This window comes from Pinus tabuliformis, chromosome J (genome assembly GCF_031772625.1).
Source record: "Pinus tabuliformis cultivar Carrire ecotype Pingquan chromosome J, CPIR1, whole genome shotgun sequence".
Lineage (NCBI taxonomy): Eukaryota > Viridiplantae > Streptophyta > Pinopsida > Pinales > Pinaceae > Pinus > Pinus tabuliformis.
In genome coordinates this window covers 676,159,747-676,187,032 of record NC_142295.1, presented here as the reverse complement: position 1 = coordinate 676,187,032, position 27,286 = coordinate 676,159,747, and the positions used below count along the sequence as shown (strand labels likewise).

Here is a 27,286-nt window from a genome sequence, read left to right as displayed (position 1 = left end):
CATAAGCCCATCTAGATATTTGTTCAAAAAATAAGAAATGAACACTTAAATCAAAATTACTTTTGTAATGGTCCTTCATTATGAGATCTTCCTGTAGGTATCAACATCCTGCATACATGTTGACACATCTCCCAAAGATATCCATTGTCAAGGGTCTTCATCTTTTTCAGACTTCCATCAGTCTTCATATCTTTTCGAGAGATTTCCTAGTCATATCTTCTTGGTCTTTTGGATATTGATTGCCTTTATCATGGTTGCATATCTCACGATCTCTTCCTTCCTTTCTTCATATATTCCATTCCCAGGAGCTTCCAATCAGAGTTCCTTAATTGTAGTCAACCACCTCATACTTCAAATGAGGACATATTATGTTGATTTCGTCTAGTGTGAACCATGCCTTCTGATATCCTTTTGTACGAGGAGATTTCTTTCCTTTGATCATGCTTCTCAAGATAGAGCAGTGATCCAAGTTACCTGCAACCATACAACATGACGTTGTAAAATCAAATATAAGCATACATACCTCATTTACCTTTAGGTCATCTAGGCTTCTTTCAGCAACTTCCTTGATTGACAAGATCTTCAACCCCTTGATCTGCTTCATCTCTTATGTCATCATATCATCATCCATGAATTCCACAAGTTGGAGTTCCTGATGAAACACTTGCTTCCATTCTAGATCAGTGAATCCTCCGATGAGGATTCCATCAGAGAATCTTGAGGATCTCGCATATCCTTATTCAACAGATGTTTCCCCTTTGACTGCTGTATGATGAAGCTTGTCCTTGATGACTTCTTCCTTTGATCTTTCAATGAGGTCACCAAGAGCTATATCATTCAAAGTTGACTACCATAGATTGTGTTTCATCAGCCCTTCATGTTTCCCTATGGCAATGTCACGAGCTCTTGCTTCTAATGCTTCTCTTCCTTGGACTTCCTTCTTTAAACTTGTTGAAAAATGTGCAACAAGAAATGTTAAATTTAGAATGTGCTAAAAATAGACCTGCTAAAAATAGCATGTCTAAAAATAGCAGTTTGGCCAGTGAGGTCATTGGCCACATTGGGTGAGAGGTGAAACTGCTAAAAATAGAGAGTTATAAAAATAGCATTTCTGGGTCCCTTCCTATTTATAGCAGTCCCTAGTCTATCTATAGGAAGTAAAATTAATTTTGGTCTTAACAGCAATTGGAAATATCAATTAAGTAATTCAGTTGAGTTAATTAGTTAAGGAAATTCGAATTTGAAGTCTTTGTGAGCATGCAGATGAGTTGTCCCACTGATTGAGGAATTTATCCTTAATTTCCTCCACTGATTGAGGGAATAAGTATGAGTTCTATAATGAGAAAATCAGTTGACTTAGTTCTAACTAGTCAAGTCCAGTTAGATTATTTTAACAAGTTGTTAAAATAATAAAATATAGTTTGTTAATGCTTGCATGCATGTGACAACTATTATTTTAGATAACTAAGGATTCACTCATGGATAACTGTTGCATGTCAGTTCTGTCAGAGATCCAGTTGAGATCAGATGAGGGACACTGTACTATCAGATGCTAGGATATTTCTAGTAAGTATTCCTATCATAAGAGAGGCATCTATTTTCTCTATGACTACGTAGTTGGATCTTAGGTGACAGCAGGTATGATCAAGCCAAATTTCAGCCTATATAATGAGGCCTAGGTAGTCCATGATATTCATCTTCTGATTGAAGATCATTAGGATCTTCTGATTACAGAGAGAGCATGATAGCTATTGAGCTGATTCTTTTTGTATGTTGTTGAGGATCTACACTTGATTGATAATACAGTGTTGGGGTTTTAAGCTGGTGCTTTCCCCTGGTTATATCTTTTGTGTTATGTGTGTTTGATTTCTCCATATCAGTTATATGCTAAGTCACCTGACACGGGGATTCGGGACACGTAGGATTCGAGATTCGTGGTGTCGGATTCGGACACGCTAACCCCCCGAAACAAGACACGTTATATATTATTTTATTAAATATATATATATATATGTGTGTGTGTGTGTGTTTAAAAAATATACAGATATATTAAATATTAGATATTATCATATTTCTTACACAAATTTTAATTAATGATACAAATTTATTGATTTCAAACATAGATCTTCATCTATAGCTATTAGCATGCATAGTACATACAAAATTCAAATAAATGTCAGTGGTACAGGTCACATAAATGATAAATCTATTAAAAATTTAAATCATGATTCATAATTCATAACTGAAAGACAACTTACAACTACAAGATAGTAAGATAAACACACTGACACTGTAGTTTTCTCATTAAGTCAACAAATCAAAATGTGTTACATAGGTAGTGTTGGTGCAATGCCAATGGAAAATAGAAATAGAAAATATAAAACAACTACAGGTATACAAGCCTCAAGGCATCAATCAACATCAGAATCAGCATCACTGTCCCCATCATCATGGTCCCCACTGCTCTCCTCTACATCCTCCTACTCCGTTGTATCCATAGTCGCCTCTGCATCTGCTGGTATCGAGGTTGACCCCTCTAAGTCATCAAATCTAACAGGCTCTAGCACTGGATCATTGAGATCCATGTTGGCCAATGCCAACTCAATAGTGGTGTCCAGACCCATATCATCAGGAACAGTGTTACTTGGGAGCAGGAGCGAAAGCAGGGAGCGGGAGCGAAAACGGGAGTGGGAGCGACATATTCAAAATCTCTTGGTTTGGTGCTCTTGATTAAATACGAGTTCCATACCCTAATACATGACAAAATTCAATGGAAACATTGCAATCCCCCAATCCTAAAATCCTGAAAAACTGATAAGTCTGCTGGATTTTGAATGAAATCTAAAATTCTACTTTCTCCATATGAAATCCAATGAGGCCGGAACCACTCTCAAACATCCTGAGTCATTTCATGGTAATGTTAAAAATTTAAGTAAAAGGATGAAAATGAAGATTAAGGAGAGTGTCACTTTTACTTTAAGAATTTAACATTACCATGAATAGCATATCAATACTAGGGCCTAAACTTGATCATGAAGCTGCCAAAATGCTTTACTCCTCGCTCCAACAGCACAAATCACTTGCCAAATGACCATTTTAATGAGCAAACACGCCCTTTTCATTCCCCCGCTGAGCTTAGCGAGTCCTGGAAACCGGACACGTGTCCTAAAATCACGACACGCTTTTGAAAATCGCGGCACGCCCTCGGACACGACGTGTCCTGTGATTTGGACACGAATCCGGACCGAATCGTGTTGGATTCGCCGGATTCGGGATTCGCAGGGGGTTTAGGACGAATCCGGTGACTTAGGTTATATGTGTTCTTATTGATGTTGCTTATGGTTGATTAAGCTTTTGCTAAATTGGTTGTAGAAATAGATCAAGTGTTTTGCATTTGATTTCTCCATATCAGTTATATGTGTTCTTATTGATGTTGCTCATGGTTGATTAAGCTTCCGCTAAATTGGTTGTAGAAGTAGATCAAGTTTTTTGCTTTAGTACATTGCATTACCAGGTGATTTATAGTGGGAATTTCTACATGGTATCAGAGCTAGCTGATTTGTAGAAAACATTCTACATGGTATCAGAGCTAGCTGATTTGTAGAAAAATTCTACAAAATTCTACATGGTATCGGAGCAAAGGTGATTAAGAAAGAACAATATAGCAAAAGGAGATTTCAAAGTTTTGAGTTTTGGCCTGAGAGTTTGCAGAGTAGATCTGAAAATTTATGTACAAAATTTTCAGAAACAAATAGCAGATTTGGATTCCTTGCGGAAAAATACCCAAAATAAAAAAAAAATCAGCTGAATCGGAGTTTGGATGAGGGAGATAATCAACTCTTTTTCCAAAAAGTTTCGTGACAGCGGGAAAGTGGAAATAGATTGGTGTGCTAGCCAAGAACCTGTATGCACTTGAGGTACAAGATGCATGCAAAGCCTTGAGGAGCAAGGCAAAGGTTAGAGACTTGGTGGTTGAGAGAGAGGGTATATTATTCCTCAACTTGCAGCGTCAGAAGAAGTCTCAGACAATTGTGGAGGAGCCACGATTGGTGTAGCAGCTTCAGGAGGTTGTGGAGCAGCCACAACAGGGGAAGCTGAGAGGAGATCGATTAGAGACATCTACTCATGTGGAGACCTCCAGTAGGGGGAAACTTCGAGCTAAGTGGCCTGAGGGAACACATGCAACCATACCTCGAGGTAGGAGGTGGGGCGATATAGAGTGATCATCCCAAGGAGGAGGAGCAGGATCCTTGAGGTACCCAATCTTTTGGATGAGACCTTGCTACAGGAGCCCTGATGTGGAGTAGCAGGAACGAACTGATTGGGTAGAGACAGATGCGGATGGAGCGGTAGAGAGAGCGACAGTGCAGGGAATCCCAGGACAGTGCATAGCTAGCAGGTTGCAACAATGCGAGAGGCACAAGTGTTTTGCACAGTGCTAGGTGGCACAGAGAGGTGTGCAATGGTGCGAGATGCATGGAGATGTTGCAGTGACGCAGATGTTAGAGAGGGAGCACTTGTCAGTAGCAGGTAGAGCTTTAGCATCAGAGTATGTTCCTAGCCCAACAGAGTGGTCAGTTGGGAGTGTTTTTGTTCCAAGTGTTGTTGGAGCAAGTGGACCGGGTAGATGTGTTGCATGCAGAACATTCCAGAGTTACAAGATCGGGTTTGAGAGAAAGCCTTTTTTGTTGAGAGGGAGTGTTGAAAAATGTGCAACAAGAAATGTTAAATTTAGAATGTGCTAAAAATAGATCTGCTAAAAATAGCATCTCTAAAAATAGCAGTTTGGCTAGTGAGGTCATTGGCCATACTGGGTGAGAGGTGAAACTGCTAAAAATAGAAAGTTCTAAAAATAGCATTTCTGCGTCCCTTCCTATTTATAGCAGTCCCTAGTCTATCTATAGGAAGTAAAATTAATTTTGGTCTTAACAACAGCTGGAAATATTAATTAATTAATTCAATTGAGTTAATTAGTTAAGGAAATTCGAATTTGAAGTCTTTGTGAGCATGCAGATGAGTTGTCCCACTGATTGAGGAATTTATCCTTAATTTCCTCCACTGATTGAGGGAATAAGTATGAGTTCTATAATGAGAGAATCAGTTGACTTAGTTCTAACTAGTCAAGTCCAGTTAGATTGTTTTAACAAGTTGTTAAAATAATAAAATATAGTTTGTTAATGCTTGCATGCTTGTGACAACTATTATTTTAGATAGCTGAGGATTCACTCATGGATAACTGTTGCATGTCAGTTCTGTCAGAGACCCAGTTGAGATCAGATGAGGGATATTGTACTATCAGATGCTAGGATATTTCTAGTAAGTATTCCTATCATAAGAAAGGCATCTATTTTCTCTATGACTACGTAGTTGGACCTGAGGTGACAGCAGGTATGATCAGGCCAAATTTCAGCCTATATAATGAGGCCTAGGTAGTCCATGATTTTCATCTTCTAATTGAAGATCATTAGGATCTTTAGATTACAGAGAGAGCAGGATAGCTATTGAGCTGATTCTTTTTGTATGTTGTTGAGGATCTACACTTGATTGATAATACAGTGTTGGGGTTTTATGCTGGTGCTTTCCCCTGGATATAACTTGTGTTATGTGTGATTATTTCTCTTGATTAGTTATGCATGTTTCTACTTGATGTTGCTCATGAATTCGATTATGCTTCCGCTTAATGTTTTGTAGAAGTAGAACAAGTATTATGCTTTAGGACATTGCATATATCGGTTTGTTCTACAGGTGAAATTTCCACAAAGCTTCCTCCAATTCTTTGGTGAAATGGACTTCTTCTCTATTCTTCATGTTATTGTCCTTCTTAGGCTAAGGACAATCTTTCTTGTAATGTTCATAGCATTGAATCTTAGCTATGCTCTTCTTTCCTTTCAACAAAATGTCTAAATCCTTTCATTTGATCCTTCAACACTTTTTCCCTCAACCTGTCTTCTTCTATCTTGCATAGAAGCCACAAGTTGTTGAATGAGATAGCCTTCTTATCCTCATAGACATGGTTACCTTGTTCATCAATTAGTGCATTTATAACAATGAAGATTATCTCTCCCAGATCTTGCAATTGAGATCTTATGAAGATAACCCTTTATCCATTGATACCTTCAATTTGTGTAGATCAGATCTAAGTGATGTGACGTTCTTTATCGCATCTTCGAAGAATAGCTCTACCAACCTATCATATATATATATATCTCTTTGATGTCTCCAATATTGTTATATAGGGATGAGGGATCTTTGACTGATTACATAAGAATCCCTTGAGCCCTTTGATCCCTTTCCATATATTCAGAGGAGGCCTTTCCATTGATATGTTCAATGACTTTACTTCTTCGAGGATTATGTCTATCCTCCTTTTCCATGAAAGGAATTTCAATGACCCAACCAACTTATAGATCTCCTTGCAAACACAGTCATTTTACCAAATTGGTTAAAGAATGAAAGATACTTACTTGACAAGTGAAGATGAAATATTCAACATGATCACTTTAATGATGGTTGAAGAAGATGTATTAGTGCTCCCTTTTGGATGATCTTCTTCCAAATGAAGAACCCTTCTTTAGTGAGAGGAGATTGCTCCTTTTATAATGACAACGCCTTTAGATCTAGCTCTCTTGATTATCTTCTCCTTTCTCCTTTCAGTTCTTCTTATGCATTGAGATCATTTTCTTTTTGAGCATAACATGATATCGTTGAACTATTGACACACTTGAGATGGCACTATATTACTGTCTTGACACCAAACTGTCCTTTTTGCATCATTAACAAGACACTGTAATACTTCTCTTAATGGCAGCTCCTTCACATCACCAAACTGTGGCTTCTATACATCATCTGGCCGAAATTATAGACATATAAGAACTTCTTTCACCCTGGAGATCCCAACTTGATATTGTGATATGACATCGGAAACTATCCATCAACACAAAGATCCAAACTATTGTGTGACTGTGCTAGGAGTCTGAATTCATCACTGTCCTCCCCAAGATGTAATCTTCAACTTTAAAGTACTTCGAGCTACCTTGCTTTGTAGATAACTTGATGAGGATCTTTGTGGTTTTTTTATGATGACTATAGGATCCAAAACTTTTATTGTTGTAGACCGCCTCTTCGATCTAGGGTTTGATTCTTGAATGTAGATCTTGATCTTTTGCTTTGATAACCTTCAACTTGCTTAGGTGCCTTATTGAAACTCGATCCTTGAGTGTCTCTTTGATTAGATGCCCTTCCTTTGACTTTAGCACCTTAGCTTTGTTTCCATGTTGAGAAATCTAGGGCATTAATATTAGGTGATTTATCTATTATTAGTGACAGCTTTGTGAATGCTTCTTTTACTTCTTTAGATTAGTATCTTCTTCTAGTTAGATTATTAGTATTCTTCTTCATCAAGCAATAACCAATGCATGAATATAGATAGACAAGAGACACAACATGTAGGCTATGAGTCAGGGACAAAAGCTCTCACTCTTTTAGAGGAAAACCCGCACAAATTCTTCTTATGGAGATTCCAATTGACGAATACCAAGATCAAGACCCTTGACCTATTAGCCACTCCATGATCAAAACACAAGTCCGCTTCCACCTTCTTGATTGCTTTCTCTGGGTTCCTTATATTTCAAACTTTGTGTCATAAGAGATAACACCAAGCTGTGGTCAATGTGTTATACAAGGATACCGAACCTCTTCTTCAATGTGTAACACCGAATCTTGAAGACCTACAACTGAACCAGATTCGCTGCCTTCTAAGATACCAACGAGCCCTTCCTTCCTTGTAACAAGATAGATCTTTTGTGGTCTTTCTTCTGTGAGGCATCGAATTCTTCTAACATTAATAGCACCGAATCACTGTGGCATGATACGGAACTGTGACTACTTCAAGAGCATCAAACTGTGGTCTATACAAAGACCAATATACTTCTTCGCTGTCATTGTGATCTACACTTAAAACGGATCCAAATTCCCTTTCACAGAACTGTAGTCTTGTAACCTTCAAGCTGTAGTTCACCGAAACATAGATGATCCGAATCCTTCGAAATCTCAGGGATATGTGAAGTTGTGGACTATGATAATGCGAAGAACCTAGCCTCCTATATATAGTGTTTCATCCATATACTCAAGCCAACATGAGCATCCTAGTGGGTGGGTCTCCTTTATGTGAGCTGGCATGATTTTGTCACCGATATAGAAACGACATGATTTTGTCACCAATATAGAAGCCGACATCAAGAGAAGAGGACCGTGCTTGCCTTTTGAGGGCTTTTGAGACACTTAATTGACTCATACATTTTACACATGCTCAAGTAGAGCTCTTCATACATGACATTAATTCTTTGACCTTAATGACAAATCCTAAGGCTCTCAATGGGAGCCATCTAAAATAAAATTCACTTGCTCATGAAACCCATGAAGCAAGGCTTACAAAAATAATTTTATTTCAATACATCATTTACAAAAGTCACAATTACATGTCATTATGAAGACCGAACATAGTTACACTTTTCAACACGATATTCTTTGAGGATTCAGAATTGGAAATCCAAGATAAGGATAGTCCTAATAGGACATACCTTGTGGACATCTGGATGGGGTATGCACCTTGTAGAGGTAGTGCGATATCACATGTAAAACCTCCCAACATAAGACTTTTGAATGGAGTAAAGCGTGTCTAGTTAGGTCTCAAAGAGAGTGCTGGTTGATCATAATGTTGATGTTGATGCTTACAGATGGCTTATCAGTGCAGATCTTTTTATGAGAACTTTTCAAAGGGAGTAATGTCCTTGTACATGTTGGACAATTATGAATGCCTCCCTAGTTAAGAGGGAGTGTTGAAGAATGTAATTAGTTTTGATGTTCATAATTGTCATTTGACTGATGTCATGATGTAAATCTTATGTGTCTATCAAAAGGAGAAAGAAAATGATGTAAAGAACAAAAGAAAATTCTTTTGGAGCATGGCTTTCATACTCCAGTTATTTGTCATTAGGTCTCCTAGGGTTTACATGAGTCAAAGAGTCATTGGCAGATTGTAAAAGACCCATTCGGGCACTTGTATCAAGAAAGTAAAATTATTTTTGTATGTAAAAGAGTCTAGAAGACTCCTGAGAATCAAGTCAGCTAGCCTAGCTCAAGTCAACCTTGTGAGGGCTATTTGAGCCCTAGGAAAGGCTATATAAAGATGGAGGTTCGAGCCATTAGAACATACATGAAGTATTCACCAATGTTGCACTAATCGTTATTAGGATACTATCGGTGTGAGGAAAATATCGTAATAATCGGGAAAAAATCAGTAATAATCGGGAAAAAATTGTTTGGTACAAAAATATTCATTTTTTTTTCAATTTTTTTTAATATCTGAACCATCTACAACATAAAATAAATACATTGACACATAAATATGATAAAAGAACTAATATATAAGATGTTTAATATCATTTCTATGCTAAAATCACACAACAGTGAATCATGTCCTGAATAGTAAGTCCCGACTCCCGAGTCCCAACTCAACCTCAAAATATCAACAAAAAATATAATAATGAGTCATAATGTCATAATGTCATAGTGTCATATACATGAGTCATAGTCATGAGTCATAATGTCATATACAATGAAATGAACCAAATAATTGAAGTATAATACTACTGATTTCCTTTGCCTCTCTAGATGTATATGTCAGTGGAGTTGGCAGGCCGCAGTAGACTATGGAGTCTGCTGTGCTCTAGAAGCTGAAGAATTAGGAGCTACAGGAGGTAGGCCACGTCCTCTTCTTGTGACAGGGGTAGCTTGGGTCACCACCTCCTCCTCAATAATATATATATATATATATATACTTTTTTTTTTAATTTTTTATTTTCCCACGATTTTTTCCCAAAAAATCGTGATTTTTTTCGAAAAAATCGGGCAATTTTTTTTATCCGATTACTATGTGTGATTTTATCGTTTAGTTGAAATAATCGCGATTAAGCGATATAATCACGATTATTTCCTGATTAGTGCAACACTGATATTCACGTCTTGAATTCGATCTGTAATTTGTAGAAGGCATGCAAAAGTCCAAGAAGGCTAGAAGAGCCTAGTTAAGAAGTAATAAGCCTTAGAAAATGTTCGAAGGTCTGAAATTCTGCTTGAACAACTCACACATGTAAAAGGTCTAGGGTTTCTAGGCATGCTTTAGGTCCGAAGTTGCAGGAAGTTGTTTTGGGTGGCTGGCTTGGTTCTTGGTGGCAGTCATGGTCTAGGTTTTGGCCTTGGAAGTCTCCTTTGAAATTGATTCTATAAGAAGAGATGTTCTTTCTAGGTTTTCCCCTTGGAGGTGTTTTGCCCTAGCTTGGAGACTATATTTTGTGTTCATTTTTTTATGGTTGTGATCTTCATTGTTTTGGCATTTATTTGATGATAAGAATATAAGCATAATAAGGAATAAGAACATAATATCACAAATAACTATCATCAATGGAAAAGATGAATTAAATGCTGCCCTAGTCTAATTATCGAAAACATACGTCCTCTAAGTTTGTTTATACTGAATACCTTGATTTTTAAAAGGAGCCTCTCTCAAACCTTAAGTGGCATTGGTTGAAGTGTCCTTAAAATATTGCTTAAGATTTCATGCTAGAGTTTAATGACTCCTAGAATCAGAACTATGCATTAATGTTAAAGTATTCTCAAAGCAGCTGGAAGAATGTTAACCAAAAAATATTCTACCATTTTTTGGAGCCCATGTGCTGCCCATTTCATAGACCTGATTTTAGAGGACATCGGAAAGTTGTTGTGGGTGCAAGATGTTGTTGTAGAGTGTAAACAAATAACCAAATACATGTATAACCATGCTTGGGTGCTGAGTCTTATGAGAAAATTCACAAAGGGTGAGCTCAAGCAACCCATTGTCATGAGTATGAAGCATTGAGATGGATGTTTTGTCGCTGACAATGGCTATTTTGGAAAGATTGCACAAAACTAGATGCCATGGCTGTGAAGGTGTTTGTCTTCAAAGAGGACTTGTGGGAGAAAGTCACTGAGATTGTTAGCTTAACTGAGCCCCTTGTGAGAGTCTTGAGGATCATGGATGGAGACAAGCCTCCAATGGGCTACATTTATGAGGGCATGGACAAGGCCAAAGAGGCCATCAAGGCTTTTTATAGGGGAGATTCATCTAAATATCTCCCTATATGGGAAATTATTGATTCTAGGTGGGACAGGCTACATTCACTGTTGCATGCAGCGGGAGCATATCTAAATCCAAGCATATTCTATAATGAGGGGTCTAATATTCAAGAGATCTCGAGGTGATGAGAGGTGTCATGATATGCATTGAGAGGATGTTCCCGAGCCAAGAAATTCAAGACAAAATCAATTTGCAACGAGACATGTACAAGGAAGCATTTGGCATGTTTGGATTTAGCTCAACCATACAATTGAGGGACAAGAAAATGCCATGTAAGATTCAATTTTTAAATTCTATAAATTCTTTAAGTTTGGCATTGCAATTTGCAACACTCTAAACTTTTTTGTTGTTTTTTACAACCAATTGGTGGATAGATTGTGGCATTGAGACACCAGAATTTGCAATCAAAGTTTTAAGCCAGCCTTGTAGCACTTCAGGATGTGAGCTCAATTGGCTAGTGTTTCAGCACATTCATAGAAAAAGGACAACAAGTTGGAGCATGAGCAATTGCAGAAGTTGGTCTACATCTATTACAACCTTCGACTGCTCACTAAACAAATGCGTCCAAAGGATTTTGATCCAATTGCATTGGATGACATTGATCTAGATTCTGAATGGGTTGTGGAGGAGTTGCCTACTGATGATTTGAGTTGGCTTGATGAGGAGACACATGATCTCTCTAGTCTGCCATTTTCTCAAATGGAAACTCCAAACATACTTGCCTCAGAGTTGTTGTTTGAGCCCACTGATGTTGGCACTAGCTCCTCGAGGGCTTATTTTAGGCGTCCTCGTGCCGATGAATGAGACATGACATTGCACATGGAGGCATTGTCTATTTTTCTAATTATGTTATAATTCATGGAGCACTTGCAATTTGCTACCATATGTTAGTTTCTTTATGAAATCATTTTTCAGTTTGCTTTTAAAATTTTGAATACAAATCTCAATTGTGTTATGTTATAACTTATGTATCATATTTTATGAGATGATGATATGAATTCTTGTGTAAACCATGGTTTTATAACTTGCATGTGTTGGAAATGCCATTAGTTTATCTTTTATGCAAAAAAATGAGATATTTTTTAGGTTTTTGCTATTTACTGTGTCTTTCTTGAGTCTTTCCCGAGTTTGTTCCTGAGTCTTCCCGAGTCGGTGAGTGCTATGCCAGCTGAGTATTTGCTGAGTACGAGTTGTGCAACATTGGTTCATATGGTATGGCCGATGGTGTTTTGGGCCCGTTTCGGACAGGAACTGCAACATTTCGGTGAGTTAACTCATTGTTTCAAGCCTTTTCAAGCAGCCAAGAAGGGTGTGGGTCCCCTCTATGGCCTTAAAACACTTATTAAACATTTTTTGTAAAGTTTATTTCACTCCTAAGCTAATTTCATTTTAAAAAACATAGAATTAGAATTCCCTAGGAAAAAATGTAAAATTACGTTGGGATGTGGATGCAAAATGTCCAGACTTAGATATCTCTCTTGCTGCTCTTGATATTAGTGGGGTGATGCAAGTGGAAGTGCTAGTAGAGTTTTCTCTTTTGCTGAACAAGCGTATTGCTCTGTTTTTGTTGATGAGGATGAGGATTGTTATGATTAATGATATGTAGTCAATAATTGTCTTTAGCTCATTTTTTATTTCATTTTTAACACAACCTCATGTATAAACGACTTCTTTGGAACCTTTGATGTATAGCCTCATCTATAAAAACTAATTTTCGATTTTTGCATTATTTGTGAGAGTTGATATAGGCTTGGTTTTCCTTCTAAAATGTCATATATGTGTCACTTTTTTTTTCTTGCAAGATAATGTTTTATTAAATTATTGTAAAAATATATATATATATATATATATATATATATATATATATGATGTTCTTCCTGACGTTTCGGGCGATGTTTCTATTTTTGGTGGGTCATGTTTTCAGCATTTCCTGTTTCAGAAACTTCCAGGTGTTTCCATATTTCGTGCAACTTAGCTGTTAATGATAGAATGCTCCACCTTAATGAGTGTTGTATTGACAATGAATGGTGTAACACATCCCTCCTATCAACAGAGATTGGAACGATCCTCCTTTTTGTAATAATGGATAGTAATACTTTGGTAATTGCTGGGGTATGGATGCAACAGTGTTCATGAATGCCACTGATATCTTGGGACTGGAATAGTGATGTTTAAAATTGCACAGTGGTTCAAACATTTCCAAACAAAACCAATGTTCTCATGGACCCTGTGTTGTTATTCCATTAAGGAAACCATAGACACAAGCATTGTTGTGGAAGCAAGTGCTTATTGTGATCATCTAATTGAACAATTGACAACTGCTTCTTTAGTTGATTGATGAGAATCTTGAGTGCTTGGGTAGTGATCAGAGACATACTGTAATGTAGGAATTTACAGGGTAAGTTCCTCAGATAGAACACCAAAGGACACTGCTAACAAACAGATCACAAATCAATACACTAGTATTCTTGACGTGGTTAAAACCCTCAAAGAGGGAAATAGTTTGCGGGCTGAGCCAATGTGACCACTTCAAGCAATTTATTAATGTAAAAGAAAGAAAATTTACATAAGCTTCTCTCATGAACGGTCACCTTACAAATGATCCTCCATGCTCTTTAAATAGAGATCATGTACCAATCGGGTGTTAAGCCACGGATCAAGTGTCGGTAATACCGAGGAGAGAATGAACCATCGCATCACTTCATGTCTAGAACATATCGTGACCGTCAGATGTAAGTTACAAAAGTACATAGTAAAGAAACACACTTTATTTAACTCTACACTAGACCAAGTTATACTTAACTATTTCCTATATGTCGGAATATCCTAACATCCCCCCTTAAGAACAACTTGGGATAGGATTGAAGGATTGATTATTACACCAAAGTGTAATCGGATGCTGCTGTTGGAAGCCAAACTTTGACAGGATCTGACGAAGCCACAAGGCTTCCTTACTAGCTTCTATGGCGACACGATACGCTGCTTTTGTTGAAGAAAGAGAAATGGCACTTTGTTTCTTGCAAGCCCATGTAATAGGTCCAGAAGCAAGAGTGGAGACATAACCTGTAGTAGACTTTCAATCATCAGGGTCACCAGTCCAATCGAAATCAATGAAACCAACCAATAGAGGAGATGCTTCTGCACTGTAATGAATTCCAAATTGAACTGTACCTCGAACATAACGAAGTATTCTTTTAGCTTCTTTCCAATGACTTTCATGTGGGTTTTGCATAAACAGAGCAATAAGGCCAACAACAAAGGAAAGGTCAGGATGGGTATGGGTCAGATACAAAAGTTTTCCTACAAGCTGACGGTATAAGGCAGCATCAACTTCAGGGGAAGTACAAGTGACTAAAAGTTTGGCTCCAGACTGAAAGGGAGAAGGGGTTGGCTTACAGTCTTCCATGTGAAAGCAACGTAGAAGATCATAGGCATACTTGGACTGGGAAAGGGAAATACCTTCCTTGGATTGCAATACTTGAAGACCAAGAAAATAATGCAAGTGTCCTAAGTTTGTCATTTCAAACTTCTTTTTAAGGCTGGACTTCACATGGTTTACAAGGTTGGGATCACTACCAGTAAGGATAAGATCATCAACATAAAGAACAAGAATGATAAGAGACTTAACCCACTTTCTTGGTGTAGACAGTATTGTCAGAATGACACCTAGAAAAGGTAGTATCTAAAAGAAAGCTATCCATTTTGGCATACCAAGCCCGAGGGGCTTGCTCGAGACCATAAAGGGATTTCTTAAGCTGACATATAGATTTCTTCATGCAAGTCCCCATGAAAGAAGGCAGATTTAACATCCATCAGATGGACTTCCCATTTGAAAGAGGTAGCAAGGGAAAGAACAAGGTGGATAGAGTTCTTTTTGGCAACAGGGGAGAAGGTTTCAGTATAGTCAATGCCTTCAACTTGTGAAAAGCCCTTAGCAACAAGACGAGTTTTATGTTTATCAAATTTTCCATCTGGTCCAAACTTTGTTTTGTAAACCCATTTACATCTAACAAGTTTTCTTCCCTTTGGAAGAGGAACAAGATCCCATGTATCATTTGTCAATAATGAACGATATTCTTCATTCATAGCTGTATCCCAATCTGGATGGCTTGAAGCTTCTGCAAAGGTGTCAGGATCATAATTCGCTGAAGCTTGAGCCAGTAAAGAAGAGGGTCTATTGAACTGAGAACGTGTACATCACTAATTTGTAGGATCACCTGCAAGAGAACCCGTTGCATCCTGAGTAGCATAGACCCATTTTGGAAGCGGAGGAGCTGAAGGAGGATCCTGAGAAGGCGGGGGAGGATTGTTATCCTCACTGTCATCATTTGAAGAAGAAATATTTTCAAAAGTAAAAGGGATAGAGAGAGGTGGGACATCTGCCGAACTAGGCTCGTAGGATGATATATTTTCAACAAACTTTAGATCTCTTCTAATGATAAAATTTTTGGATTTAGGTGAAAGAAGTCTATATCCTTTGACATCTTTAGAATATCCAACAAAAATACATTTTTCACTCCTAGGTTCTAAGGCTTTATGTTTCTCATCGGGAATATGGGCCCATGCTTCACTTCGAAAAATACAAAAGTGAATTACATCTGGTTTAATTGAGCTCCATGCTTCTTTTGGAGTGATATTCTTTAAAACCTTACTAGGAGTGCGATTTACTATGTAATTTGCATAGTTAATTGCTTCTGCCCAAAAATTAAGACTAAGTCCTTTAGATTGAAGCATACAATTAGCCATTTCCTTTAAGGTGCGATTCTTCCTTTCAGCTACACCATTTTGTTGTGGAGTATATGGAACAGTATGTTGCATTTGAATTCCATGCATAGTGCAAAAGTTGATGAATTTGTTGTTAACATATTCTCCGCCATTATCAGATCTTAGCTTAAGAATTTGTTGTCCAGATTGTTTCTCAACAAAGGCCTTAAAGGCCAAGAACATGTTAAATACTTCACTCTTGAGTTTTAAGAAGTATACCCAAGTGCGTCTGGAGAAATCATCAATGAAAGTTAAGAAATACTTGTAGCCAGAGAATGAAACAACTGCACAAGTTGTAAAGGGGATGAGGCGCGCCAAGAGGCACGTTTTTCAAAACTATCCCGATGATGTTTTCCGAGTACACATCCGGAACAAACACCATCTCTGCAAGATACCATAGGAAGACCTGTCACCATATTTTCTTTACATAGATTTTGAAGGGAGTGATAGTTTAAGTGACCAAATCGCTCATGCCAAAGTTTGCTCACTTCGTCATTATGAGCAACAAATACCGAGGAAGAGTTGATGACTCAAAGTTGTTAAACTTATACAACCTTGTAGAATCATTAACAATGCCAGTAGCTAAAATCTGTCTAGCATCTCTTAGGTCCTTAATTACAACATCATGAGGTGAAAATTCAACGATTTTACCTTCACCTGAATGAGTTATCTGATATACAAATAGAAGGTTGCAGGATAAGGTTGGAACACATAATATATCATTAAATTGACCATTGTCTAGATGAATAGTTCTAGTCCCTACAACACTAAAAGATCTATCATCACAAACATATATATTTTTGGTGTTACAATCGTTTAGAGAAGAAAACATGGCTTTGTTTTTGGCCATGTGATAAGAAGCTCTAGAATCAATGAGCCACTCATGAGAATGAGAAGAAGAAGATACATTTAGTGCATAACCAGACCGAGATGCTTGACAACCACATGCAGAAAGTGCTATTCTTGAAGATGAAGTTGAAGTTGAAGTTGAAGAGTGGTCCAATTGGATGTTATGCTTCTTCATTGTTGCTTCCAAGGCTTCCATCTTCTTAAATATATTCTAAGTGGCCATCTCGATTACAAAAGTTGCAATGTCTATCAGTCTTCTTCCCTTTGTTTTTATTTGCGTTATCATTTTGTTGAATTGATTTTTCATTTTGAGACTGAAATTGCTTAGGACCTTTGTTTGGTTTAGGACCATTCTTTTTAGGATACTGCTTCTTAGGATTCTTTGAATTTGGTTGTTGTTGTCGGCTAAGGCTTTTTTAGAAAAGTTTCCAAGATTAAGAAGACCAAGATGTAAGAATTTTTCTTGTTCTCTTATTAAAGAATCACAAAAGACATCAAAAGAGGGGGACTTGTAGTCTTGTCCTTGAGAAATAAAGGCTTCTCTAGTAGAATGGAAGGTGGAAACAAACACAGAGTAGGCTGGTCCCAACTTAGTAAGAATGGAATAGATAAGCCTACCATCTTCTTTCTTAACCTTAACACCTTCCAAGAGAAGTTTAAGGGTCTTGAACTTGGACAAAAAATCTTCAATAGAAGAAAAATTATTGGGGTCCAACGTAAGCAACTCATTTCTCGAGTTGATGGGCTCTAATTTTTGAAAGGTTACTCATTTCTCGAGTTGATGGGCTCTAATTTTTGAAAGGTTAGTAATTTTTGGAAAAGAGGAAGGGTTTTTTTTTTAGTCACTGAAGCTTTGGGGTGCATGCTTACTTGAAAAAGTCCTTTTTGCCTACAAAATAAAAAACTACACAACCCAACACGAACATACAAAAAAACCGAACTTTATGGCTTCAAGTTAGCTTTTGTCGGAAACTAAATATTTTCCTCAATGTTTCTGATTTTCCGAGATCACACTAAGGTGCGGCGGAAAAGAGCATACGCATGAGAAAAATCCTTCCTTTCTATTTCTGATTTGCCCAGATCGCACAGAGTCGTAGGGTAAAGAGCATACATAGAAATGAAAGGTATCGATCTGGTTAAAAAACAGAGAGATAAATAAACCGTAATAAATAGAGAGATAAATAACTAAAACTGCAAATAAAGACGGTATACCTCCAGATCTTAAAAATGACGTAGCTAGGGCTACTGGAAACCTTTTTGCGTGAAACGAAAGGGGTTCCTCATTGGAACAGATGCACCTAACACAATAGAGCAGTCCTCTCGGCCTGAAAGTGGTCAGAAACAATAGATCTAGGAAACGATAGTCGGATGTAGTTGTACTGGCTTCCGATTTGGATCACCAACACATGCGGCCCTCAAATAGCTCCGATACTATGTAGGAATTTACAGGGTAAGCTCCTTAGATAGAACACGAAAGGACACCGCTGACAAACAGATCACAGATCAATACACCAGTATTCTTGACGTGGTTAAAACCCTCAAAGAGGGAAACAATTCATGACTTGAGCCAATGCGGCCACTTCAGGCAATTTATTAATGTAAAAGAAAGAAAATTTACATAAGTTTCTCTTATGAACGGTCACCCTACAAATGACCCTCCATGCTCTTTAAATAGAGATCATGGACCAATCGGGTGTTAAGCCATGGATTAAGTGTCGGTAATACCGAGGAGAGAATGAATTTTCGAATCACTTTATGTCTAGAATATATTGTGACCATCGGATTGTAAATTACAAAAGTACATAGTAAAGAAACACACTTTACCTAACTCTACACTAGACCAAGTTATACTTAACTATCTCCCATGTATCGGAATATCTTAACATGTAAGAATCTTTTACCTTCTCTTATTGCAAACAACTTTGTCATAGATCCATTTGCAATCTGGTAGAAATTGAAGTGTTGTGGCTGCACTCTAGAAAAAGAGGTGATTTTGTCTCCAATTTTTGGCAGTCTTTGGCCTTATGAGAAAGGAACTGAAGCAGTGAGCCAATCTCAGACTAAGCCATTCCTACCTGTTGAAGGATGGATGCAGAGCCATTTCTTGAAGCCAAGTAGCATATTTGGTTCTTGTATGCCTGCTTGATGATTAACAAAAAAGGATCTCAAACTATGTCCTGATTAGTTTTGCATCATTAGCTGGTTGCTTGTGTGCAAGTTATGTCGAAGAATCTAGGGCAATTAGCATTAGGTAGATTCTTCTATACTTGATAACAATTTGTAAAATGCTTTTACTCTTTATCTTATCTTGATCTTCTTCTAATTATGAGTGTGTGTGTTTACTTCATCAAACTGCTACCAAAACAAAGAGACAAGAACACAAGAAGTGGCATTCTGCCAGGGCCAAAACCTCTCCATCTTGGAGAGGAAAATCCGCACATAATTCTTATAGAGATTCTCATTGACGAATACCAAGACCATGGCCCTTGACCTATCAAGCCACTCCAAGACCAAGACACCAATCCTCTTCTTAGTGCTGCGATCAACATCATCATTACTGCTTTGCCAAGATCATTATTGCTGCACCTTGACTGCTCATTGAGATCACAACTGTGCCTTTACTGAGATCATCTCTGCACCTTCATCAGGATCACCATCATAACAACAAGGTCCATATGTGTGTATTCGTGAGAGCTGCACCGAGAACTTTTACATGGTCAAGACTTTGTAACTATGTCTTCAACATATCCATGACAGAGACTGAATTCATGACTGCGTCCAGATTACATGTCAAGTTAATGCATGACACTGTGAGATCATACTCAAAACATGTCACTGCGAGATAGAGAGTGCTACTGTAGGATCATCGAAGTCCTCTTTATCTCAATTAAGCCAAGACTGTAACAGTACTGAGATAGTATTCTGAGAGTGTAAGTATGCTGAGATAGTGACTGCAACTAGGGTGCCGAGGCAGTGGTATTCACCTGAAATATACCCAACCTGCATTATGGACAGACTTCGACATTACCTTCCTGTGGCATACGAAACCCTTCCTGTAGCTGCCATCTGAAACTTCAGAGGAATGCGAGTTCTGTTCCTGTCCTTTTGTGTAGACCCTAGCCGCATATATATAGTGGTCAGCCTATGCATTTGAGCTGACATGACAGTGTGAATGGTTGTGTCTTTTATTGAGCCGACATGACTGTGCTAGTTAATTCATTCGCTTGCTGCCTTCTTCAAGGTGATGGTGCTTGTCTTGGAGGGCTTTGATCTGGACACTAGGTTGACTCATTTACATTACATATAGGCTCAAGAAGAGCATGACATTGACTCTTTGACTTTCCTAAGAAATGAGCAAGAAACTCATTTTTATAATTCACAAAAAATAATATTTCTTTTTCTTGACAAGTACAAAGATCAAAATTACATTTGTAAATTCCGAACCTATTTACAGTTTCTTCATCAAGTTACACCCAAGAGCAAGCAATATAATCAATCCTGAGCATAGATTACAGTGTACAAAAGAAAATTCCACAAAGGATCTGTGTTGGTGAAGCGAGTGGGCTATAAGTCCCTCATTTATGGATCAGTGAAATGGACAGGTCACAGGCCAACCATTTACTGATCAATTTCCCTGCATTTATAATAGTTCTTTCGAGTTTGACCGGTGGCAGGTCATGCAAACAAAAATATTCTGTTACAGTGTGATGCTCCCCTGACAAATATCGCTGCAGTGAGAATTTATGTTATCTTGTTCTGTTTCATTCTGTCCCTCAGTCTTCTTCTTTAACACTATACTCTGGAGTCGGTACAGTGGAATGTTCTGCTCTAAGTAAGTTTATTTGTTTCATTTACATTATATTCTATTTTAGATATATATTAAACTGATTTACTTATTCTATTCTATTTTCTATTTATTTTCTATTTTTAGGCATGGATCTGAGATGCTTTAAGCCCCTCTCCATGTTTGTATTCATGAGATTCATGGTAGTGCTCTCAAGCACTTTTGTTATTGGTGGACATTCATATAATTTCCATCTGTGTTACCAATGCCATTTGGTTGATTGATTGTATGTTCTCTTTATCTGATTTTGTGCTATGATATTGATTTAAATGATTTTCGCTCTGATGAGTCTATTATCTTATGCAGCTCCTTTTAGCTGTGGCTAAGAACTTTGGGGAAAATTATCTGTGTGGTATAATGCTTCCAGTCTTTTTAACTGTAGTTGGAGACAATGTTGGCACAATACTCGTGCCTTCCAGTTTTGAATCTCGAATGAGAGGTAAGATTTTGACTTATGCCTCATTCTTGCATTTGATATTTTTTTCTGGAACAGATCTGATCAACATGTTGACTGCAGGCTTGAAACCAAAAACAGCAGTGGCTGAGCGACTGGCTGTGATGTGCGTGCTTCCGCTACTGCTTGCAGGGATATTAGGGTTTCACAGTAGGCAAGCACAGCTTGCTGAGTATTTAAGGTCATTGATTCTACGCAGTACTCTTAAGCATGGCGCTTGGACCCCATCTCATACTCCTGAGCTGATTGATGCTGTCCGCTTTCTCTGGTCTGTGTTTGACTTTCTGTTATTTTCAAATTCAAGCACATTCTCATTGAAATTTAGGATTATGTTCTGTCCATGAAATTCTGGAGTCTTTTCTGAGTATAGTCATATAACCTCTATGCCTCTTGATGTAGTACCTTTGAGGAGCATCATGGAACCATTGTCGGTGTACTTTGGGAGATGGTTGTCAGCACAATTGCAAATGTCAAAATCACTGCTGCCAGTCTTTTCAAAGTTCTTGTATGTAATGCATTTGGAGAATTTCAACTGTGTTTACTTTGTAACCGGTATAATTTTTATTTTTAAAGTCTTTTTATTTTGTTGTGCTCTAGGTTGCTTATGTGGACATGAAGGTTGCTTCAACACAAATTTTACCTGCTTTGATAACACTGGGTTCTGATCCAAATCTTAATGTCAAATATTCAAGTATTGATGCATTTGGAGCCGTTGCTCAACACTTCAAGAATGAAGTGGTATGCTACCTCTAAGATGCTTAAGAAACAGAAACTTACCTCTAACATGCTTAAGAAACAGAAACTTCTGTTTCTATAATGTCTACTAAATTCACCTTTTTTTCCAGAATCTGTCCCACAATATGTTCTTTCCAGAGGGGATGACTAACATGTGATATTTCTGTGTCAGATTGTTGATAAAATTCGTGTTCAGATGGATGCTTTTCTGGAAGATGGATCACATGAAGCTGCACTTGCTGTTGTCCGTGCCTTGGCTATTGCTGTCCCCGTCACAACAGACAGACTGCGAGAATATATCCTGGGCATTTCAATACCTAGTAGAAACATGAAAGATAAATTATTTGTTAATTGTGTTATTGTAAATTCCAATTTATCATTTATTCCTGCTCTGCCACCGTATGCTGCAAACAGTTTTTCTTTGGTTCTCTTGACTCTTCTAACATCTTCTGCATAAGCTATTTCAGCTTACCACTACCACAACCACAACACAAGGAACTGATTTGATTCGTCGGCGTGAGAGAGCCAATGCCTTTTGTGAAGCGATACGTGCTTTGGATGCTACAGGTTTATTACCAGTATATTCTTTCAGAATCTAATGTAGAGCTGTTGTCCACATTATATTGTTTTTGAGGTGATCAACATACATAGTGATATATGGATATCAGAATTGGTGTAACCAGCCTGTGTGACTGGTTTGGAGGCAAAACCGATCCAACCAATTGCCCTGAACTGGAAAACGCTAGTTTGGTACCAAACTGGGCTTTTTCACTGAATTGCCTGGTTCCGTACAAAACTAGCTGGTTGTGTACAATGCCTTACGACGACCCATTAAATTCAAATTAAAAGAAATCAATTGTTTGTTCATGTTGAGTGGCTTACTTCCAACTCAACCTAGACCCCTACAAAGCTATTTAAGAGACCCCTCCAACTCTATTTCACTCAGACTACTCATTTGAGCTTTGTAAAATTCTTGAGCTGAGCTTGGATATCTGAATCAAGCAACAAGGTTTCTGGTGACTTTGATCCATCATTAGAGTGGGTTGTGGAGACTCAGGAATGAACGTTTGACAGTGAAGATCTTTCGTGGATGGACTTGGACCCACTTCTTCAGGGCCACAGAAATCAACCTAGTATCAACCCTTCAGGGCCAGGGTAAGCAACCCAGAATCCTACCGTAGGGTGTACTCTTTCTGACCCTGAGGATGATGAAGATTCTGATGAAAGTTATTAGTACTGTGCCTATTTTTGGACTCTAGAGGCGATTTAGAGCCTATTTGATGATGTATTTTGATTCATAGATGTATTACACTAAGTGCTATTTTGGTTATATAGACTCTTGCTATATAAATGATAAACTTTGCATATTCATGTATAAATAGTTTGGATTCATATGGATGCACATGAATATGGATGTTTATTTTTATTTTCTAAAGTTGAATATTTTATGTATTTTTTGGTCATACGGTTTCTTGTTCTAGTTTTTTTCGGTTCTGGTCTAATTCACATTTTTGGGTCAACTGGTTTGATTATTGGCCTGGATGTGATAACATTGGATGAGATAACTGACAATTGAGGAATCTCCATGATATCTAAAATTACAGGTTTTGTTGGGAAAATTGACATTTAGCGTTTTAGATATCCAAAATATATATATTTTTTCTAAGTAAAACTGATCTATTAATAAAAACATAATGTACAAAGAGGCACTGGCCTCTGCGGTACTAGGTCAGCTATATGACCATTTTAAACAGCAAGCCTGGATATCACAACTGCCCCAGTTGGGGAAACCAGTCTGAGAACGAGATAAGAAGAGTTCATTTTACCCACGCAGGGGTTATAGTTCCAGAATTCAAAATTTTTAACCAAAAGACTGCAAAATTCAGTAAGACAGCCGTAGTAAAACCCACAATATAGTTCAAAATTCACCACAGTAAAACAACTCATGAGAACCGAAACTCGGAACCCGAGCTGGACGCGAGACTCAAAATTGACCATAGTAAAATGAAAATAAACAGAACCGAACTCAGGACCCGACACGTGACCTGGCATGCAACAGCTAGGTGGCTTATGTTGGTGGCTTCTCCTCCACGATCGGACACCAGCCATATTCTTCTGAACTAGTTTCCATTGATTGCCCGCCACCTGCATTGTCCTCCACTTGAATTCCTTTGTCTTTATGGGTGGCGTCACCTCCCAGTTTTTGCTATCGGCTGCTGGACGGATGGTCCATGTCTCTCGGCGGGTGGCTGGAGCTCGGCTCCCCCTGAAAGTTACTTGGCGGTGGAGGAGCCTGGTTCATTTCCGGGCTGAGCTCTGGTTCGGGGCATGAGTCAATTACCTCTCGGAAATCCACCGTGATGGTGGCAATGATGACTGGCCTATCCATGGAGCAGTGAAAGTGGAATTGAGCTTGCTGGGAAGAAGCCGTGGAAGTGATATGCTGGGTGATTCCACCTAAACGCCGAACCTCGTTGGTACCCATTCTACCTCGGCCACTGCGGGTGTCCGGGTATCTGCCAAGAAAGCGGGAAGTGGAAGGGCTAGGGGGTGGGGAGGCGGACGGGGAGGTGGAGACAGAAGGGGGCAGAGATGAAGGGCGAGTGGCGCCACCCCGACTACCACCATGCCTGCACCTCATTCTATGACGTTGGCGCATGATTCTCCGATGAGAGAGCTGCAACGAGTGATGAATTGCAGGGTCAGGAGGTGGGGCAAGAACAATGGAGGGGATGCTGAGAGGAACAGGGGAATTCAAATCCGGTCCGGAGCGAGGGGCCAAGATCTCAAAATGCAGGTTGCAGAGAAAGGACTGAGAAAAATGATGACCATTGCCCAGGTCGACGCAGCAGAGGAGTCTGCAACGTCTTCCCGTGGCGGTGCGAAGGCTCGGCTCTGCTGCAGCGGGTAGGCAAGAGCAATTGAGAGGCCGAATGGGTGAATGCAGGGGGCTTTGCTCCATATTTCTGAAATTGCAGAGAATTTCTCGGTTTTCCCAGCTGGTTAATGTCACCGACCGAGGCACCAGGACCTGCCTTAAATTCCCATGGGGGAAGGCGCAAGTTGCCATAAGGATTAGCTGCTTGCTTGTCCGATGGCCGATGGGCATTAATGGTTCATCTAACACCTGCATCCAGGGGTGCTGCATCCATTTGCACCAGCTTGGTGTATTCCTGTTGGTGTGTGGCATCTTTTATAATTTCAAGCGAACTTGTGTATAGAGTTCGATCACTTACCACCCCTAGATTGGCCAAGAGGTCGGCCACTTTTTTGCCGTTTCTCTTGATGTGTTTGAAAGTGATTGCTTTATTAGTTGCAAGCAAGTGCTCAATGTGTTGCAGATGAGCTGCAAGTCTCCAGCTATAGGATAGCTTGTTTACTGGAGTCCCATGTATTATTTGTTTGGCCATGTTGATAAGGATTTGAGAATCTCCTTCTATGATTAACGGAAAGTAGCTATGCTGCTGAGCGAGATTTAGACCTTGCCATAGTCCTTCCAATTCAGCCGAATTGTTCGTGTCCCATCCTGAAGTTCCTAGGTAAAGTAACATGAGATTGCCAGAATGATCCCTGAAGACTCCTCCGTGTCCTGCTTGACCTGGATTGCCTTTAGAAGCGCCATCAAAATTGAGCTAGGTGAATCCTGAGGGCGGAGGACACCACTTGCTAGAAGATTGATGAGCAGGGATGGAAGTGGTGGGTGTTTCCTGAGTCTGGATGAGCCTGAGGTTCCAATTTATCCATATATTTCATTCTTGCGGTTCGATGGGAAAGTCCTCAATACTCCAAGATTGGAGTGCTAGAGTTTCCTGAAGGTTGCTGCACATATTATTCCATATGATTTCTATGGGGGTGGCTTGATTCCTGAAGATACGCCGATTCCTCTCCTTCCAGATTGTCCACACGAGGAGGCCTGGAATGATTCTCCATAATGCATTAAGCAAGGGACTCTTGTACGGGTTTTTGGTCCAGTGACGAATGGTTTTGGTGATGTCTTCTTTATCTCTGCCATCTTTCTGACATCTGAAAATTGTTTTTTCCCAAAGTTTGTTTGCCAGATTGCAGGAATCCATGAGATGCTGTATGGTTTCCTCTTGTTGCTTGTAGTTGGGGCATCTTGAGGGGCCATGAATTTTTTTTCCTTAAGTTGTCCCAAGTGAGAATTCTTTTATGGCAAAGCAGCCATAGAAAGGTTGAGATCTTGGGCCAGATTTTAGGGGACCACACTTTGTCCCAAAGAGGGTCCTTGTTGGCCTGAGGATTGATTAAAAGGTTGTGTGCCTCTTGTGTGGTGAAGGTGCCACGTGGTTTATATCCCCAACGTAATATATCCTTTTCTTCAGAAAATCTAATTCGCCTATTGGTTAGCTCTGTGTCCAGCTCCTTATACATTATCTCTGTACCATTCCTGATGATGAGTTCTGCTTTGCGCCATTGTCTATATCCCTGATCGAGGGTGGGGGTCCAGTATTGGTTGACCGTTTCCCATCGATGTACTTCCTCGTCTTCTGTTGGTGGAGGTGAGATTAAGCTGTTGAGTTTGGGTCTTTGCTGCCATGAATCCACCTAGAAACGAGCACTATTGCCATCTTTTATTTCCCAAAAGCTGTGCTGATGGATCATATTTCTGTGCATTCTGGCCGAGTCCCAGATTAGGGAGCCCTTACCCGTGTCTGTAAGCCTGATTAGTTCTTCATTCGATCTGTGGTTGGCGTACTTGGCTTTCCATAGGGTCGCCCAGGGTGTGTGCGGGGCTGAAAGCCATTTCCACCAGATCCGTGCTCTCATGATTGCGTTACTATGTTGAGGGTCCCGAAGACTGATTCCCCCATGGTTTTTTTGGAGGCAGACGGTAGCCCACTTGACCAGTGCCCATTTGCGATTATGTCCTGCCGATGCCCATAGAAAGTTCCTTTGGATATTTTTGATTTTTTTGAGAACCCATTTGGGCGCTGCTAAAACCGAGAACAGATACAGAGGCATAGATTGCTGAACGACTTTGATGAGGATTAATCGGCTTGCCATGTTTAGGGCTCTGAAGGTCCAAGAGGTGAGGCGGGATTCAAGCTTGTCGAGGAGAAGTTGCCAAGAGGAGTGCTTGAGGGCAGAATTAGTTAAGGGGGCACCAAGGTACTTGGAGGGGAGAGAGAAAATAGAGAAACCCAATATGCGAGCTATGGAGGATTGAGTTATGGCAGGTGTATGAAAAAAGAAGATCTGAGGTTTAACTGTGTTGATGCTGGCACGAGAGGCGGCGGAGAAGTCATCAAGGAGGGATTTGAATTTTCGGGCTTCTTAGACCGAGGGATGCCCAAATAACATGTTATCGTCCACAAATTGCTGATGGGTAATGGCAGGGGAATTATGAAGGGAGATTCCCCTACGCTGTTGCTCTTGGAGGGCATGCTTTATGGTTCTACACAGCCCTTCAGCCATGATAACAAAGAGGAATGGAGAGAGGGGATCC

The 27,286-nt window shown here is 39.2% G+C and overlaps 1 protein-coding gene across 1 annotated transcript in view; it reads left to right on the top strand.

Moving 5' to 3' along the window:
- Positions 1-27,286, top strand: part of LOC149228665 (HEAT repeat-containing protein) — a 253,780-nt gene that overhangs the window by 153,271 nt on the left and 73,223 nt on the right. The window contains exons 15-20 of the mRNA XM_089378318.1: positions 20,937-21,069; positions 21,148-21,352; positions 21,484-21,589; positions 21,682-21,822; positions 21,992-22,117; positions 22,266-22,386. Of these exons, the coding sequence (XP_089234444.1) occupies positions 20,937-21,069; positions 21,148-21,352; positions 21,484-21,589; positions 21,682-21,822; positions 21,992-22,117; positions 22,266-22,386 (832 nt within the window). The remainder of the gene's footprint in view (positions 1-20,936; positions 21,070-21,147; positions 21,353-21,483; positions 21,590-21,681; positions 21,823-21,991; positions 22,118-22,265; positions 22,387-27,286) is intronic.